The sequence below is a fragment of the Phascolarctos cinereus genome, unplaced genomic scaffold (genome assembly GCF_003287225.1).
Source record: "Phascolarctos cinereus isolate Bilbo 61053 unplaced genomic scaffold, phaCin_HiC Scaffold_2;HRSCAF=192, whole genome shotgun sequence".
Taxonomy (NCBI): domain Eukaryota; kingdom Metazoa; phylum Chordata; class Mammalia; order Diprotodontia; family Phascolarctidae; genus Phascolarctos; species Phascolarctos cinereus.
The window spans coordinates 274,063,194-274,080,129 of NW_027555625.1; the positions used below are offsets into that span (position 1 = coordinate 274,063,194).

Here is a 16,936-nt window from a genome sequence, read left to right on the forward strand (position 1 = left end):
AAATTTCATATTTCACTAGGTTGCTTTGTTGCTTAAGTATGGAACACTGGACAAAATCAATATCTACCTTGCAGAGGGCTAAAAAATATTTAGGGTCTGGGCTCTTTCCCCACCCCACAGAAAATCCCCAATCCATGCACCTTACTAAAGTGCTGCTCTAAACCACCAATGAAAACCATTCTGGAGAGCCAAAGTTGGGGCACTGTCTGTTTCAGGCCTACTCAGTCTGCTGGAGCTCAGGACAGGGACCTCACAAGTATAGATAGATAGGAAGAATTAATGCAGGAAGCAACCTCACCAAAGCCAATCTCTCTGTTCACAACATTTCAGACATCATGCCAGTGGGATCTGATGTTAGAAAGAATCTAGAGCTTCTCACCCAACCCTATTTCCATTGCACATTTGGATAACCCTGCTCCAAAAGTCTTTCCCTTTTCCTGATGATTGGAGGGTGCCTGCATGGGCTACCTTGAGTTTAAAATCCAAACTGCCATCTAGGAGCAGGCTCTAGCATCTCCCCTAAACCTCTGGATACCCCCATTTATGTTGCAGTCCTCTTCTTCAGGGACAGAGCAGAAGCCCTCCTTAATAAAATTATGATGACGACTCAGATTATTTTTCCTTGTACTTAGACACTTGGGTTCTTGTTTTTTTTGGGGGTGGTCCAAAGTAGGGAGTAGGAGACAGCTGCAGGTTGAGAAAAATGAGGGTCACAGCAAGACCTACTGAAAGGCAGAGACAGAGAAAAAAGACATAGGTCTAACACTTTTTTGCACATGTAAGTAGGCAGATGTAAATATACACAAAACATTTTAAACAGAGGTTTTGCAGTTATTGGTTTTCAAAGACACTCAATCATCTCACCAGTTAGTTTCTTGTTTACTAATGGTCAACAGACATACACCTTTAAACCAACCCATCCAAACTCTAAAAGTTAGGCTAAAAGACAGGCTAGGGAGGGCTTTTTGTCCCAAATGTCTAAATAAGGATGGTAACACCCTGTCCCCCCAATCACTAGGTAGAACATTTTGATTACAAAACAATTAATACTCCATAGTATTTCAGTATCCATTATTTCATTTAATCCTCACAACATCCCTGTGAGGTAAGAAAGATGTATATGTATATGTATATGTATATGTATATGTATATGTATATGTATATGTATATATGTGTATGTATATATGTATAAACAATGGAGTGGTGGGGAAGAGACCCTAGATTCCTTAAGGCTCTGCCAAGTAGGTCCTACCATGCTGGCAAGGCTCCAATAACTGGACGGAGGATAAACTACGTGGCTGTCATCCCAGATGGAGAGTCCCATCCTCAGAAGACCAGCCACCAGCTGGAGAGGCCCATCCTCAGAAGACCAGCCACCAGCTGGAGAGGCCCATCCTCAGAAGACCAGCCACCAGCTGGAGAGGCCCATCCTCAGAAGACCAGCTGCCAAGTGATGGCCATAGTCACAAGTGATACTACAGAGGTGTGGAGGGTGTTATGATCTATATCGGTGGAAGAATTACCCACATTGATGAAATTGTAGCTTCTTGAAGAAAAAAGTTGACAGATGAAGAAACTGAGGCCCAAAGATGCCAAATAGCTTGCTTAAGGTCACACAAATATTTGTTGAGCAGAGTCAGGTTGATTCCAGGTTTTGTCTTCTAGGTCAGTTTTCTTCTGACTATCCTGATACCGCCTCCAGTCTTGCTTGCATCTGTATGAGGAAATGGCTGAATGACATGTGTGGACCAGGCATCTCACCAGGAGGACCCTGTTGGAGACTTTCCAGGGATCAGGCTGTTTTGGAGAAGAGAAGGGGGATGTGGGAGGAGGGAGCACAAACACACATGATCATGCTAGGAAAGAGCTGGCACTTTATTAACATGTGGGGACTAATAAATACATTACGGACAGCCAATAAATTATTACAGTAACTAAGGATTTATTAAACCAAAGAGTCACTCTTCTTACAAAATTACAGTTAATACAGGTTGGGTGGGGGTGCTGGTGGATAGGGCAAGACTGCACCCAAAGGAGAAAAGGCTTTGCCAAAGAGTGAGATAGGCACCAGAAGGGAAACTCCATCAGTTGCGTGGGGTTTTGTGTTCCTGGTGGGAAGATGGACTGTGTCGCCTGACTGAGTGATGAATACCAGTGGTAGAGAAGCAAGTGGAGAAAGCCAATGACAAGATGGCAGGGACTCTCCCCATGGCCACACTAGACCTGTTATTGCACTGTGGAACAGTGGAGAAAGGAAAAAGTACAGAGGAAAGCTCAGATTGAGAGCAGATTTCTGAGGAAGAGAAAGATGGAGAGAGGAAATGGGGCAGGGGGGAGTTAGGAGAAAACTGCCTCTGGTTAATGAAACTGCCAGCCTTCGCTGAGAAAGGAGAGAGACATTAGCTTAAGGCTGATCTTCATGAGAGGGTGGGAGAGAACAGCTCCTTCTTAGAGGGAACCCTCTCCTGGCCACATCCTTTCCTTTTCTTTTTCCACTTAGAGGCTAGGATTAATGTACAGAACAGGCCTAGTGAAAAGCTTTGAGCTTTGGAATGAAGAATGATTTTTTTCCCTTTTCCCTGCCTCTTCTGGTGTTTCAGGGCCTTTTGGTTGGCACCTTTTGTGAGATGGAAGCTGCTCTAAGAGCTAAGAGCTGTCCAGGGAAGGAGACCTGTGCAGCAAGGAATCCCAAGTGCAGTTATTAAGTGAACTCCTAATTTTCATCTTGAGGTGGGGAGGCAGAGGCCACATGCTAGAGAGCAACAGGAAACTTGGTTTCTAGATAACTACCAGTGCTAAGCATTTCTTTCTCATCTACATCCTTTTTCAGTTGATCTTTCGAGGGTCTGATTTCCCTCAGACTACAACTTTGTCCTTTCCATTTTGGATGGTCAACTCCTTCAAGTGCCCCAGCACAGAGACATGCTGGCCTGGACAGAATATGCTCACTGAAGTATCTGTTTTACACACTTAGAATCTACTGTCTCTGCAAGAATTGAAACCAGTTCTACAACACTTCCCCACATTCTGAAACTTTGCAATTGGTTTCTGGATTTCTTGTGTTGGCTCCTGGTCCTCCTGTGAGACCAGTGAGTAGGCTGGAGGATACTTACTCCATGAAGAACCAGAGAAAAGCCAAGAAAGAGCAAGAAGACTAGATCTCCAACTCCCTTTCTGCCTTCTGAAAAGCATGAGGGGGCCTGGAATTATTTAGCCCAAAGGAAAGAAGACAGGAGTGACTTCATAATAATACTCATGGAAATGATGGGTTATTTCTGGAGCATGCTAAGAAACGTACCAGAACAGAGGAAGAGGAAATGGACAGCAGGCAGGATGTGGGTTAGACAGAACTACTTGAATGTACTTGGACCCTGTGGAATCACTAACCTTGGAGATCTCCAAAACCAATGTTGGATAACTTAGGAACTGAACTTTGCGGAAGCCAATGGCCGTATGAGACCACGTTGGAGGTCATCCTTGCTATAGGATTCTCCATTCTATTAATAGATAATTTTAGATTTTCTCAGGTTACCCAGCATGAATAAAGAGGTACCAGGGTCAAGACTCATACCTGATGCCTTTCCTGAATTTTAGGGGACCCTCGAGCAGCTATGGGGTTCCCACATCCTAAGAGATCCAGTAGCCATCTCTCAGGCATGCTGCCAAAATAGCCAGGAATGGGATAGGCAATGGCAGCGGGGAGGACAGAAGAAAGATGAGTCCATGACTGAATGAGAATGTCTGGCTTCTTGCCCAAAAAAGCCCAGTTAATAATATCACACTGTGAAACATGACTGACTGCAGGCATGGGTGGATAAGAACATCAAACACCATAACAGCACCAAAACTGAAAGCAGTCACTGGACTGTCTTTCAGATGCAGAGTCAGGAGTGGTCTGAGGGGTCTGGAGCTTCACCCCTTGATTAGCATATTGAAGGGCAGGAAGAGGAGGTTGGATTGGCTCATCCCCTTGGGAGAAAGAGAAAGGGTACCTGGGGCCTCCTCAGGGTGAGGTATAGTCAACTCTTGTTCTCTCCCAAGGATTCTGACCTTTGTCCAGAAACCAGACTCCTCCAGTAAGGGATGTGCAGAGAGAAGGAAAGGACTTTGGTAGAGACTGGGTCACTGGGTGAAGTGGTGCTGATAAAAGCCTTCACAAACTACAGGCCAATAGCATTCCTTAGCCCCCACCTCCCTTTCACTGTCTCTAACTCTTACCTCCCAGCTCACAATGACTTACCTATTCGATCCCATCTGCATGGCTAGACAACTACCTGAAGCTGGCTGATTTCTGTAGTTAGTTTGGTCTTCATCCCCACTGCCGAAGACCTAATGCCCAAAAGCCCTGAATGCCCCCAAGAAGCTGGGCTCATCTCCAGACCCTCATTTCACAGCTTTGGGGAATCCCCTAACTTACCAACTAACTCAGGTGTCACTCATTCAACACTCTGGGCAGAAAACTAACCTCCTGTGGCTCCCACAGGCTACTGCCAGGTTTAGAGCAATCTTGCCAGGAGGCATTGCCCAGGACAAGCTGATTTAAAAAAAGGGTTAGTTTCACCTACTTTCCTACGTGGGTCATGGGTTAGGAAGTGAGCGGTAAGAGGTAAGAGTGGACTGGTTCTAAATTAAGTTCTAATTTAGAAAGATGCTTTAAAGATATTGAAAAAGACATAGAAGTCCCCTTCCTCTTATGGCAACTATGGGCAAATCTCCAAGTTCTTTCTAGAGGAGTGCTTGTTTAACACCCGGCTTTCCAGAAGAAAAAAAAAAGTACTCACAACACACTTTTGATTTTAATCTGCATTATCAACATTTTCTCCAACTCTTTCTTAAGTCTAGACAACCAACAAAACAATAAATTGATCCCTGATCATTTGCCAATTTCCAAGGTACAAATGCTCACTCTAAAATTTTAACAGTTGGCTTTCTGGTGGGAACTGGCTTTAATACACCCCCATATTTCGCTCTATTCACTCACCTTTCCCATTCCAAAACAATAGTGCTCCAATCAAGCATTCCTAAAGAAAATCCAAACAGATGAGCTAAAATTCGTGGGCCGGGGGACTTGATCAAAACCAACCAATGTCAAACCTTGAAGATCGTCTAGTTCAATCTCTTCCTTTATCATCTGAGAAAATAGAGGCCCAGGGAGTTGCGCAACTTACCCAAGGCCCCATAGTTAGTATGTATTGATGTCTCAAAGGATCTATAGTAGAAGGGGTCTTTGCGGCCCTGCAGTCTAACTTCCTCCTCACTTTACAGATGAGGAAACTGAGGCCCAGAGAGGTTATAACTTGCCTGGGGTTACACAAGTCTTAAGTAAACATCAGAGATGGGGTTTGACTCAGGTCCTCTGACTCCAGATTCAGAACACCTTCCACCAGAGGTGCTTCTTCTCTTATACCATATTAGGGGCCAAGCAGGTCAAGAAGGTAGACACCTACCCAGTGTCATAGGTCATAGAATCGTTGACCTAGGGCTGGAAGGGACCTCAGGGATCATCTAGACTAACCTCCTCATTTAACAGAGGAGCCCATAAGAAGCTTAATAAATTTCTGAGGAACACTGCAAGCAAAGGGTATGCTAGTAAATGTGTAACAATCAGCTCTCCAATTAAAAAAAATGTTCACAGGACACAATTTTAAGTTTAATCTGAATAATCAGTATTTTCTCCTTTGCTTTCTTAAGTCTAGAGTGACATTCAACCAAAAAAAAAAATAAATCAAGCCCTGATTTCTAGCATTTGCAGATTTCTGAAGTGTGAATGCTCCCACTGAAAATTTAACAATGTTATGGTACCTGGCTCCAGTATACTGTTGACTATAAAGGTCTCCCTGATTAAAAAAAAAATTCCCTTTATTCTACTGGCCCGTATGGGGCCTGAAATGCTACCATTAGAGAGTCATTCTTTTGGTTAAGCAAGAATTGGCCTCTCCAAACTCATCTTTTGAAAATCACCAATCCCCATGAGAGAGGGAACACCCTGGAACCGTTCACCCCTTCAGGGAGCGTGAGAGTGACAAGGACAAGTCTTGCTTCTTGCATTCAGCCCTCAGCCATAGTGGGGGACAGTGGTAGGTAATCTGTCTTCATGAAACGTCACCGCCATGAATTTGGGAGGACTCCGTGTCACTAACTATTGGTAATTACAGTGCCAGAGTCTGTTAAGGGAGCCATGGGCACACAGCACAGGGTAATGCTGGCTCCTGGAGCTAGCTCCAGGCCCCTGGGACAGGCCCACATGGTGTTCTCCGGCTCTTGTGATTACACTGATTTTGATGACAGAAACAACCAAGCACCACTGTCATTATTCCTCCCAGGCCAGAGTATGTAATTATACCGTCTGTGGTGAGGGGGGTAATTACTGAGTTATTAAGTGGGTGTTTGTGTCCTGGGAAACAAAGCCAGGCTATCTGACAGTCACTAGACACCTTTTTCTACCAGAGCTTGGACTGGATGGGCCCAGGAGCCAGTGAAACTAGTGGCCACAAAGTAAAGGAGTGAGTAGAGGTGAGGTGGGGGTGTCCTGGAAGTTATAACTGAGTGAAATTAAAAGATTCGGAAAAGGGAGCACGGATCATGGGAAGGAGGGGTAAAGCACCACAGAGACCATCTAATCCAACCTCATTTTCCAAATAAGGAACTGAGGTCCAGAGAAGGTTAGTACCATGCCTAAGGTCACACACAGGGACAAAGGCCTAGAGATGGGGAGTCCAAACCAGTGTTCCTCACTCTGGAACCGGAGCTCATTTCACTGCTTCCTGTGTTTCCAGTGAGGGGCTTGGAAATGTCCATGGGGAAGGTAGTTAGAATAGCAGCCCAGGAAGGCTGGGAGAGGAACTGCACAGAAAGCCAGGCAAATTCATCATTTTGGGTCCAGAACAGTGATTTTATTGGTATTCTAGATATGGGAACTCATCTGTAACTAAATCTTAGAGAGTTCTCATAGATTAAGTGGCTTGCCTATGGTCATATAGCTGGCATATGTCAGAGGTGAGACTTGAACCCCTCTATCTACCACACCAAACTGATACAAGGTCAAGGCAGAAAGGGGACTTAGGGCTCCTTTTAGTCCAACTGCCTCCTTTTACTGATGAGGACAATGAAGCCAAGAGAAGGGAAGAGATTTGCCCAAAGCTGCACAGCAAGGCAGTGGCTTGCCTTGGACTGGCCAAGAGCAGAAGCCAGGTCTCTGTATTGGGTTCCCCACTTTTCCTCCTACGCCACACTGCTTCTCTTGGGCTCTCATGAACCTGGTGACCACACTGACAGACAGTGGCATGGAGGTGAGATGCTAAGTGAACTGGCCATCATTTTGTCTTCTCCCACCTTCTCTTCAATACCCCAAAGCCCTATGGTAGAGCCTTGCCCTGTGTAGGAGCTATTAACACTAGATGGGTTTTTAGAAATGTCACTCAGGTTATCAATGGACAAAATGCTAGTGACAAAAGTATTGGGGCCTATGGGGGTGGGGAGAGGGAAAAGGGGAAGTAATTTCAGGCATCCGGTCAATGCTAACTTTCTTCTTTGTGCTTTGTGCCTACTCACTGTATGGCCTTAGGGTTCAGATAAGCACAACACAGGGGTGAAGGAGAGAGGGCAGAGGAGAAATATTGAGAAATAACTCTTCTCAGCTAACAGGCCCACGGCATTTTGGCACTGAGGTAGCTACCCGGAGACCAACAGTCACCACTTCCTGGCAGCTCCTCCTTTTACTATTTCCAAATCAGACCAGTAAGGCCATGAGAGAGGCCAAAGGGCATCTCATCAAATACAGAGGAACTAGGGGAAAGCATTCCTGGTTCTCTGGGGGCTTTTTCTGGGGCTGCCTCCCTTCAGAATGGAGTGCTTGAATCATGCAATGGGCAAAATCCAGGCTTTTGGTCCCTGGAAGAGAGGATATGAGTGAAATGTTTCTCCCAAAGAGCAATTACTACTCAGCTGCTGACTGGCATATTTCTATAGCAGCAGGAAGATTGGGACTCATGATACAAGGTTGTATTGTGACACAGCTGGACTGCATACAACACTTAGCCACCAGCAGCAACCACCCAGAAGGGGCAAATTCCAATCTCCAGATCTTCTGGTTAAATGTCATTAGCTGGCCCTGTAGGGCTCCATTGTGTCAGTGACACAGAAGATGGCCTAGAGAATATGGAAGATGCTTCCATGGCCAAGAGTTGACTTCCAGTCATGTCACCTACAGGGATACATTTGCTGCCAACATTCTCCTCACTAACTGAGCTCCCAGCCTTCCACTGAACCCACTCTCTGAGGTGTGTCAGGATCAGAAGAAGGTTCCAGAATTAGAAAGATGAGAAAGTTCCAAGACAGATCAAGTCTCCCAGCCCCTAGGTCCTAGTTCTTGACTACTTGGCTGAGTGAAAGAAGCTGTGGCATCCTGACCAAGTCTTTTCTTCAGGAGAGTTGGGTACTGGTGGGTCCTTTCTAGGTACTTCTTAGGAATGCCTTACATCTTAGCTTAGGCAGCTACTCCTCCCTTTCCAGCGGGAGGGAGAATTCTGTAGGGATTATGAACCATGTCTTTGCTCAGTCCTCCTCCCTTTCCATCCCTTATTCAACAGAAGCCTGGAAAGATTGGTGGTTAATTCATTGGTTTCCCATGACAACACTAGGATGATGAAGGTGGGGTGTGATGCTCTGTCCATGCTTCTCGGCTGGGCACAGGGAGGTCCATATGCTCCTATGGAAGTATAGGGCACCTATCCCTTGGAAGCCACTGCCAACAGCTGTCCAGAACACTTTCATGAACCACTATTTCAAGACGATTTCATTTCTCCTCCATTCTCCTAGTGCCCCAAGATCCTATAAGCAACTTCCCTAGGAATAGGATGAGGGGAGAAAACAATCCCAGGGAAAAGCAGCTCCCTCTGGGCTTTAGTAATACTACTAGAAAAATGGCCAGAGGACTTGGAGCTTCCACTATAACCCCTTCAGGATCCTTTGCTTTTTCTAAGTGGACACTCCTTCCTTTCTCCATTTTGCCCTCTTCCTTGATTTCCTCTTTCCTCAACTGTGCAACTTCTCAACTCTACTCCATGCCCCTCCGCATACAGAGCTGCTATAGACTGAACTCTCAAGATGGGAGTCCATGAAGCCTCCCAGGATCTTGTACCATGGAAGGACAGAAGGGAGTACAAGAGAGAAGGCAGAGCCCCAACATTTCACACAGATTTGTCTTGCCCTCTCCCCTATCATCTTCCCTTCCTCATTAGGGGCTGTCAATGTGGATGATTCTACCCAGAGGTGGAGGCAGATGGGAACAGAAATCATTTGATGACTGGTCATAGGGACCAGTAGTAGAGGGGTGGTACAATCTCCTGGGGAGCAAATGGGCAAGAGCCTGAGGTCCTGGGGAGGAATCTAGACCACTTGTATTTGGTGGATGGGGAGGAGGAAGGAAGAGAGGGGAGGCATGGCCCAAAACCCTGAACACTTTGCCTAATGGTCTGATGGGCTCCAGGAAGGTCAGCTCATCCTGGGCTTTGGCACCAATGCTGCCCCCAGGGGAGAGATATGAGCAAAGAGCAGAACAGTTGCTTCTACTTTTGGTCAGTATCCCTCATGGGTCCTGACCCTTTCTTGCTTCAAACACAGGGACCACCACTGGTGCAGCTAAGAAGAAACCCCCACCAGAGAGATGCTTGCTTAGGCCTAGACCCTGTCTTAGGAGTTTGGAAAACTTGTACCAACTGAAGAAGACCCAGAAAGCAAGAACAGTCGTCAAGAAACCTGTATCCTTCCAATTTGAAGCCCCAAAGAGGCCACCTTTACCATACACATTTCAATAGATTAAACTAGGAAAAGTGAGCCTGGGAGGCAGATGCATGGATTCGTTGCTTGTCCCCTTCTCAATCCCTCCTAGTCCCACATTGTTCTGGCACCCTCGCCCTGCCACGAGTTACAACAAATCCTGGCTGCCATTCCTACATCTGAAAAACAAAGGCTTGGAGAGGAATGTGGACGTGATGTGCCTTGAAGGGGGTAACGGGGTTGGGATAGGAAGTTTTCTCCTTCCATTCCCTCACCCCACTCCCTCTATTCTTCCTTCTTTGTGAGGAAGAGTAATGTGAATGGTATAGACACTCTTGTTCCAAGGAGTGAAAGGGAAAGGGGACCAGGGAGGCTGAACAGGGCTGGGGAGGTCTCAGGGATAGGTTGGGGGCCTAAGGGCTCAGTAGAGTCCACAGCCACGAAGGTTGTTGGCGATGATGACATCCGTCACAGCATCAAAAACAAACTGGATGTTATTGGTGTCAGTGGCACAAGTGATATGTGTATAGATCTCCTTGTTGGTTGACTTGTTCTTATTCTCATACTGGGACTGGATGTAGGTCACAGCTTCAGTGAAGGAATTGGGGCCTAGAAGAGAAACAGAGACAGAATAAAGTCACCCACTTGGAGACAACTACAAGTCCTGCTATCATGAATTGTGTTAATACCAGCGCATACAGATGGTCGTCTCCTGGAGAACTGGAGTCAGGTATGTGTCTTTCTTGGTTTAATCAGATCCTTTACAATGATGATAATGAAGATAATAAAATCCTAGCCCTTGAACATTCCTTAAGATGCCATGTCACTGATCCCTCTGTCTTCAGACAAGGCCATGCCTAATTCACACCAGAGAAATGAGAACCTCTTCTGTTTGTAAATAGAAGAGAAGATTCTACAATCACCTGGATGAAACCAAGTTCATTACCTTTTCCCTGAATCTGCTCCTCCTTCTGAATTCACTGTTCCTGCCTGTGGAACCACTATTCAACTTGGCTTCCATGTTTACAGCCTTGAGATTCTCTCTGACTTTCCAATTCAACTCAATTCAACTAGCATTTATTAAAAACCTACTATGGGCAAGGTACTTGGGATATAAAGACAAAATGAAACCATCCCTGTCCTCAGAAAGCTTACCTTCTACTGGTGGATACAACATGTGCATAGATAAGTAAATACAGAGTAATTCTGGTAGGGTGTGGCAGGAGAAGCATTAATAACTGGGGGGATCAGGAAAGGTCTTATTTGGGAGAAGATGGCACCTAAACGGAGCCCTGAAGGGATACCAAGAGGTGAGAGAGGTTGATCACACTTCTGCAAAGTCTCTTACGTCTGCTCTCGCCTCCCCGTTCCTATTGCTACCAGCCTAGTACAGGCCTTTGGGATGACCCACCTGCATTATTGTAATAGTCTCCCAACACATCTTTCCCATTTCTCCCCTTTCTCCTCCCTCCAATCCATCCTTCACATGTTGTTGGACTAATCTTTGGGTGTAAATCTGGTCATGTCAATCACTTCTCTGCCCTGAAACCGACACAGAATCACAGAATGTTAGAGTTCGGAGGGGAATTCAGTCCACACCTAGTCCAACCTATACCAGAAAAAAAAAAAAGAATTCCCTTTACAATGCTGGTGACAGGTGAATGGTCCTTCAGTCTTTGCCTGGAAAATTCCAGGGAGGCAGAATCTACCACCTTCTAAGGCAGCCCATTCCATCTTGAAGTACCCTACTGAATAAAATATAAACTTTTCTGTCTGGCATTCAAGGCCCTCCAATATCTAGTATCTCCCTATTTCTAGACTCATTTTACATTATTCCATTTCTATGCAATCTGCACCCCCAAGAAAGTAGATAGAGTTTTGTCTTAGGAACAATACTTAACTCTTTCTTTCATGCTGTTTTTTCAAGACAGGAAGACCTGTGTCCAAATCAAGCCTCAGATACTTTCGAGTTGTGTGACTCTGGGCAAGTCACTTAATTTCTGTCTGCCTCAGTTTCCTCATGGGTATACTGTACTAGCGTCTACTTCCCAGGGTTGTTGCGAGAATAAATGACATTTGTAAAGCATTTAGCACAGTGCCTGGCATACAGTAAGGACCACATAAATTATATAGCCATGTATTAGCTATATAAGCTGTTACCTTGAATGTCCTTCCTTTTTCTTTTCTCCAGACCTTCTCTAAAGAGCCCAACTCAAATGCAACTTCATCCAAGAAGTCTTCCTTGATTGCCCAAGTCAGCAAGGACTATTACATTTGACCATTACAGAATACTTTGTTTTGTAACTCTTTAATGCATTGGTAACAAAATTGTGTATTATGGTTATTTGTGTTGGTGTCTTCTACTTCTGTAAGCTCCATGAACATAGGGACTTATCACACCCATTCTTCTTGTTTTTTTTTTTTATCTCACCCTGCCGTGAACACAGTAGTCACTTAATAAATGTTTATTGAATGCTATTGATACTGTTGGTCACCTGTTCCACCACTTTTCAATCTGGCCCTTGCCACATTTAAATTGATTGGCAGGAAGAATACAAATAATTCCTTATCAAATATGCAGATTATCTAAGCCTTTTGCTTCTCTGGGAAATGATGAAGAGTTCTTATTTAGCAAGAGGCTAAATAAGAAAGGGGGAAGCACCTTTGTTTGGGCAGGGGGAAGCAAGTGCTTTTAGAGAGAGAAAAAGCAGCTTTGGGTACCAAGAGAGGTAAATGGTAATAAGTGGAGGTATAACTATCAGTTCTGGAACCCGGATCAAGCACCATGAATGTGCCTAAACCTCTCAGGCATAAGAGAAAACCAGCTATATGCTGAAATTCTGTAGAAGTCGGCCCAGGAAGAGACAGAAAAAAATCTCAAGAGGGAATTTCTGATGACACACAGGGAAACAATTCTATGAGGAAGAAACCAGAAGTTATCCAATTATGGATCTACAAAAAATCCACTCACCACCTCAGATTTTTAAAGAAGATATACACAGAAAATGGAAGCAAGGGTGTGGAAAAGGAGATGAATACTAGTCCCGGGAGTGCGAAAGCTCAGAATGGGTTGAGGTTGAGAAGGAAAGCTAGGGACAACAAACAGGTTTTGTTTAGAATTGGTTTTTTTTTTTTAACTATATTGAGGAAAAGAGAAAGTGCAAAGAAGGCATAGGACCAGTGTATGGGATGATGATAACTTACAAGAGAAAGGCAGAGTTGCTGAATTCTCACTTTGTTTCTGTTTTTTCTACACAGGAAAATGATCTTTAGATGAAAAAGGACAGAACAAAAACGGCTCATTGGGAAGTGAACCCAAGAGAGGAAGAGAGTGCCTAGCTGCCTTTGGTAGATTCAAATCACCTGTTCCAGATGAAATCCACCCTTGGGGACTGAAAGAACTTGCAGATGTGACTGCTGAACCGGGGTCCATGATATCTGTGAAAGATCATGGAGCCTCGAAGAGCTCTTGCTGGACTGGAAAATGACAAATGTTCTAATTTTCAAAAAAAGGAGAGTCTGTGAGTTACAGGGCAGTGATCTTGCCTTCAGTCCCTAGCAAGATTCTAGAGGGGAGTATTAAAGGGATGGAAGAGATGTGGGTAAGATGATGATTAAAGTAGATGAATTTGGAACTGGTTGAATGGTGAGCCTCAGAGAAGTTGTTAGCGTTTTGATTTCCTGAAGCAGGAGGTCTTCAATGGAGTGCCCCAAGGATCTGTGCTTGACCTCTTGGTGTTTAGTGCTGGGATCAAGGCATAGACCAAATGTGCAGATGACACAAAGCTGGGAGGGATAGCTAATAAGCTGGATAATTGAGTTGCGATTCAAATTGGCCTGAATTGCACTGAATCTGATAAGATGAAATCTGATAAACATAAATGTCAGCCTTTGCCCTAGGGATAGTGACTAGGGCCATGATTTCACTGGTAAAGGGAACTTGAAGGTGTGGAAACTTCCTATATCCATGTAGGTGCAGCTCAGCACCTACTCTGCAACTTAGAGTGTTAGAAAGTCAGCTGGGGCACCTAGAGGTTAAGGATCACACCAGTATGTGTCAGATGGGGAGCTGAGCCCAGGCCTTCTGTCCTGATTTTGAGGCCAGCTCTCTGTCCTCACCATATTGCTTCTCTGATCACTGAAAAGGAAATTGAAGAGACTTTCTCCCCTTTGCCCCACCTCCCAGTCCCAAATCTTTCCCTAATGTTCAAAAAAGTCAACTTCATAAGTAAAAGATGGAGGAGACATTTTTAGACAGCAATTAGTTTGAAAAATATTTCAGAATTTTAGTCAATTGTGAGCTTAATGTGAATCAATAAGCAGCCAAAAAAAGCTAATGTGACCTCAGGTAAGGCATTTTACATTGTTTTAGATTCTTTGCGACCCCATTTGGGGTTTTCTTGGCAACGACACTGGAGTGGTTTGCCATTTCCTTCTCCAGCTCATTTTACAGATGAGGAAACTGAGGCATACAGGGTTAGGTGATTTGCCCAGGGTCACACAGCTAGTAGGTATCTGAGGTCCAATTTGAACTCAGAAGAGGAGTCTTCCTGACTCCAGGCCTGGGCCCCACCTAGATGCCCCTAGGAGAGGTACAGGTATCAGAAATAAGGAGATTCTCCCTTGGTCAGACCACTTCCAGAGATTCAGTAAGCGCTATTCAGTGCCTACTATTGGCTAGGCATTGTGCTTACACACTTACTGTTCAGTGCTTAATAAATGGTCATTCATTCATTGAAAGCTAACACTGCTATCCCTAGGAATGAAGAAACTTTTTTGGGGGAGGGAGTTTTGGAGGTCATAACAATAATAATGACAATAACAATATGATGATGATGATAACAATAATAAGTGTTGATATAGTGCTTTGCATATGCTATTTAATTTGGCCCTTACAACAACCTTGTTATCATTATCCCCATTTTACAGATGAGAAAACAGAGGCTGAGAGCAGTTAAGTGATTTGCCCAAGGTTACACAGCTGCTCAGTGTCTGCAGCAGGATTATGAGCTGAAAGCTTCTAGATTCCAGTCCAGCACTCTTCTGTTGGGCTCCCTAGCTACTTGAGGTAGCTGAGGGAAAGATTTTCTTTGCTTCCTAGGAGTGCAGAGTTGAAACCTGCAAGATGTCTTTTCTTTCCAAGAAATGATTTTCTTTTGGAAGCAGGAGCAGTACTCTCCACCCCCACCTCGCCCACCTTTTTTTTTTTTTTTGCTAGGAGCTGTTTGCAGAAACCAAGGTGGAGAATAAGACTGCAGACAGGGTTAGACAAGGTTAAACGGAAGATTCTTGCTATCTCTTTATATTACAGTAGCTCTGATCTTCCGTGACTTATTTTGTTTTATTTTCCTTCTTTCTGTAATTTCTTAATAAATCAGCTTTTTAGTCCCAACCTTGTCTCATTGGAATTCTATTAGAGAAGGTTTGCAGATATTCAGCCCAGAGGCTGGGGCCACAGCTGGATTTCCAGGTCAGGGTTAGTAGTATAAAGAAGAGTGATAACTTTGAGGAGCAGAAACTTTGTGGCTCAGCCCTGCAATCTGGTCTTCATCTTCCAGGGATGTTTTAAATTCACCTTTATGTCTATTCCTGCTGCCTCTAAGGAAAATGTAAATTGTTTTCTTTGCAACCAAACAACTCACGGATGTCACCAGGTAGTGGGGGAAGCAAATATTGACCTGAGGGAGAGGGACTTGCTTATTTCTTTGAGTTCTTGGGCACTGGCCAATTCACCACAGCTCAAAATATTAAGTGACTTGGCCAGAGTCACACAGGTAATAAGCATAATCATCAGGATTTGAACTCAAGTCAACCTCCACATCCATCCCCTAAACTTGACTCAAAATTGATTAGACATGCTCTTGCCTGCATACCCTCGTGCCTGATCAAGAAGAGCAAAGCCCTCCAGTTCTGGCCTTGGAAAAGGGGCCCTTTTGTCTCGGTACCTTATGTCCAGTGATCCATTAGGTATCACATCTGACACACAGGCCGATAGGCTGCGATTAGGGTTGATGGTCAAAGAGGCCACAAAACAGTAGTTTGGCTGAAAGGCCTGCCCTATATATCTCAGAAAGAGCTCCAGTTCCTGTGGTATACCTAAGTAGATGCTGCTTCAGGGAGAATATTGAGGGGTAGAGCATTCAGGAACATAAGAAGTTAGAGAGGATCTTGCTGCCTGAGGACTGAGGATCTCACAATCTGCCCTGTCCAGGGGCAGGAAAAGAAGTCTGTCTGGAGGCAGGACCCTGCCATTTGGCACAATGCATAGGGTTTGAGATACTACGTGAAGACACACCTCCCTTCTCCTTTATCAAACCCAAGATTCTAGAAAACCAGATGGTAGTTCAGAATACCATTGTTCAATAGCCTTCAAAAATAGTACCTCTTAATAGGGAAAAGGATTAGACCAGTGAGTTCATTGGTACAGGGAATTCCCAGGTGAGGAAACTCTATCAATGAAGATTACGTCTTTTCTCTACCTCACAGTCATAGAGCATTGCTTTGAGCACTAAGAGGTTAGGTCCTTTGCTCAGGGTCACACAGCCAGGATATGTCAGAGGCAGGCATTGAACCCAGGTCTTCCTGACTCCGAGGCTGGCTCTCTATCCATCAGGCAACACTTCCTTTCTGTATCTCTTTAAATAAATGGTATGTTTTTAAAAGACATAAATGTTCACTTGATAACAAAATCACCTCTGGGTGACATTAGAACTAGCCATGTAAAAAACTGTCTTGTTGCAAGGTGGCATAATGGGCCCATGTCACTGTAGTCCATGGGCCTGGCACTTCCATCTGAGGTAGCCTAGCATAGGAAGAGCACTGGCTCTGAAGACTTGAGTTCAAATCCTGATGATTATGCTTATTACCCATGTGACTCTGGCCAAGTCACTTAATGTTTTGGACTATGGTGACCTCATCTGCAAAATGAGGGATTGGACCTTTAAAGTCCTTTCTAGTTCTAAATCCACAATTCTAAGTCTATGTTTCAATAACCTTTGAGGTCCCCTCCAACCCTTGATCTATGATCCTATGACCCCTTTGTTCTGTCCTGCATGTGTGAACTGGGAGTGAGGGTGGCTGGGCTCATTAGACTTCAGGGACTGAAAAAAACTCTGGAAAATAGTTTCATGTTCTCTATAGGCCTAACCTTTGATCCAAG

The 16,936-nt window shown here is 44.6% G+C and overlaps 1 protein-coding gene across 3 annotated transcripts in view; it reads right to left on the reverse strand.

Moving 5' to 3' along the window:
* Nucleotides 1–16,936, reverse strand: part of GNAO1 (G protein subunit alpha o1) — a 253,740-nt gene that overhangs the window by 11,966 nt on the left and 224,838 nt on the right. Inside the window, exon 8 of one of the 3 annotated variants that reach the window (XM_020965567.2) lies at nucleotides 1,855–10,386. The exons of the other annotated variants lie outside the window; for them this stretch is intronic. Coding sequence (XP_020821226.1) covers nucleotides 10,199–10,386 — 188 coding nt within the window. The 3' untranslated portion in view covers nucleotides 1,855–10,198. Of the gene's footprint in view, nucleotides 1–1,854; nucleotides 10,387–16,936 lie in introns of those variants that run through there. 3 annotated transcript variants of the gene reach the window in all.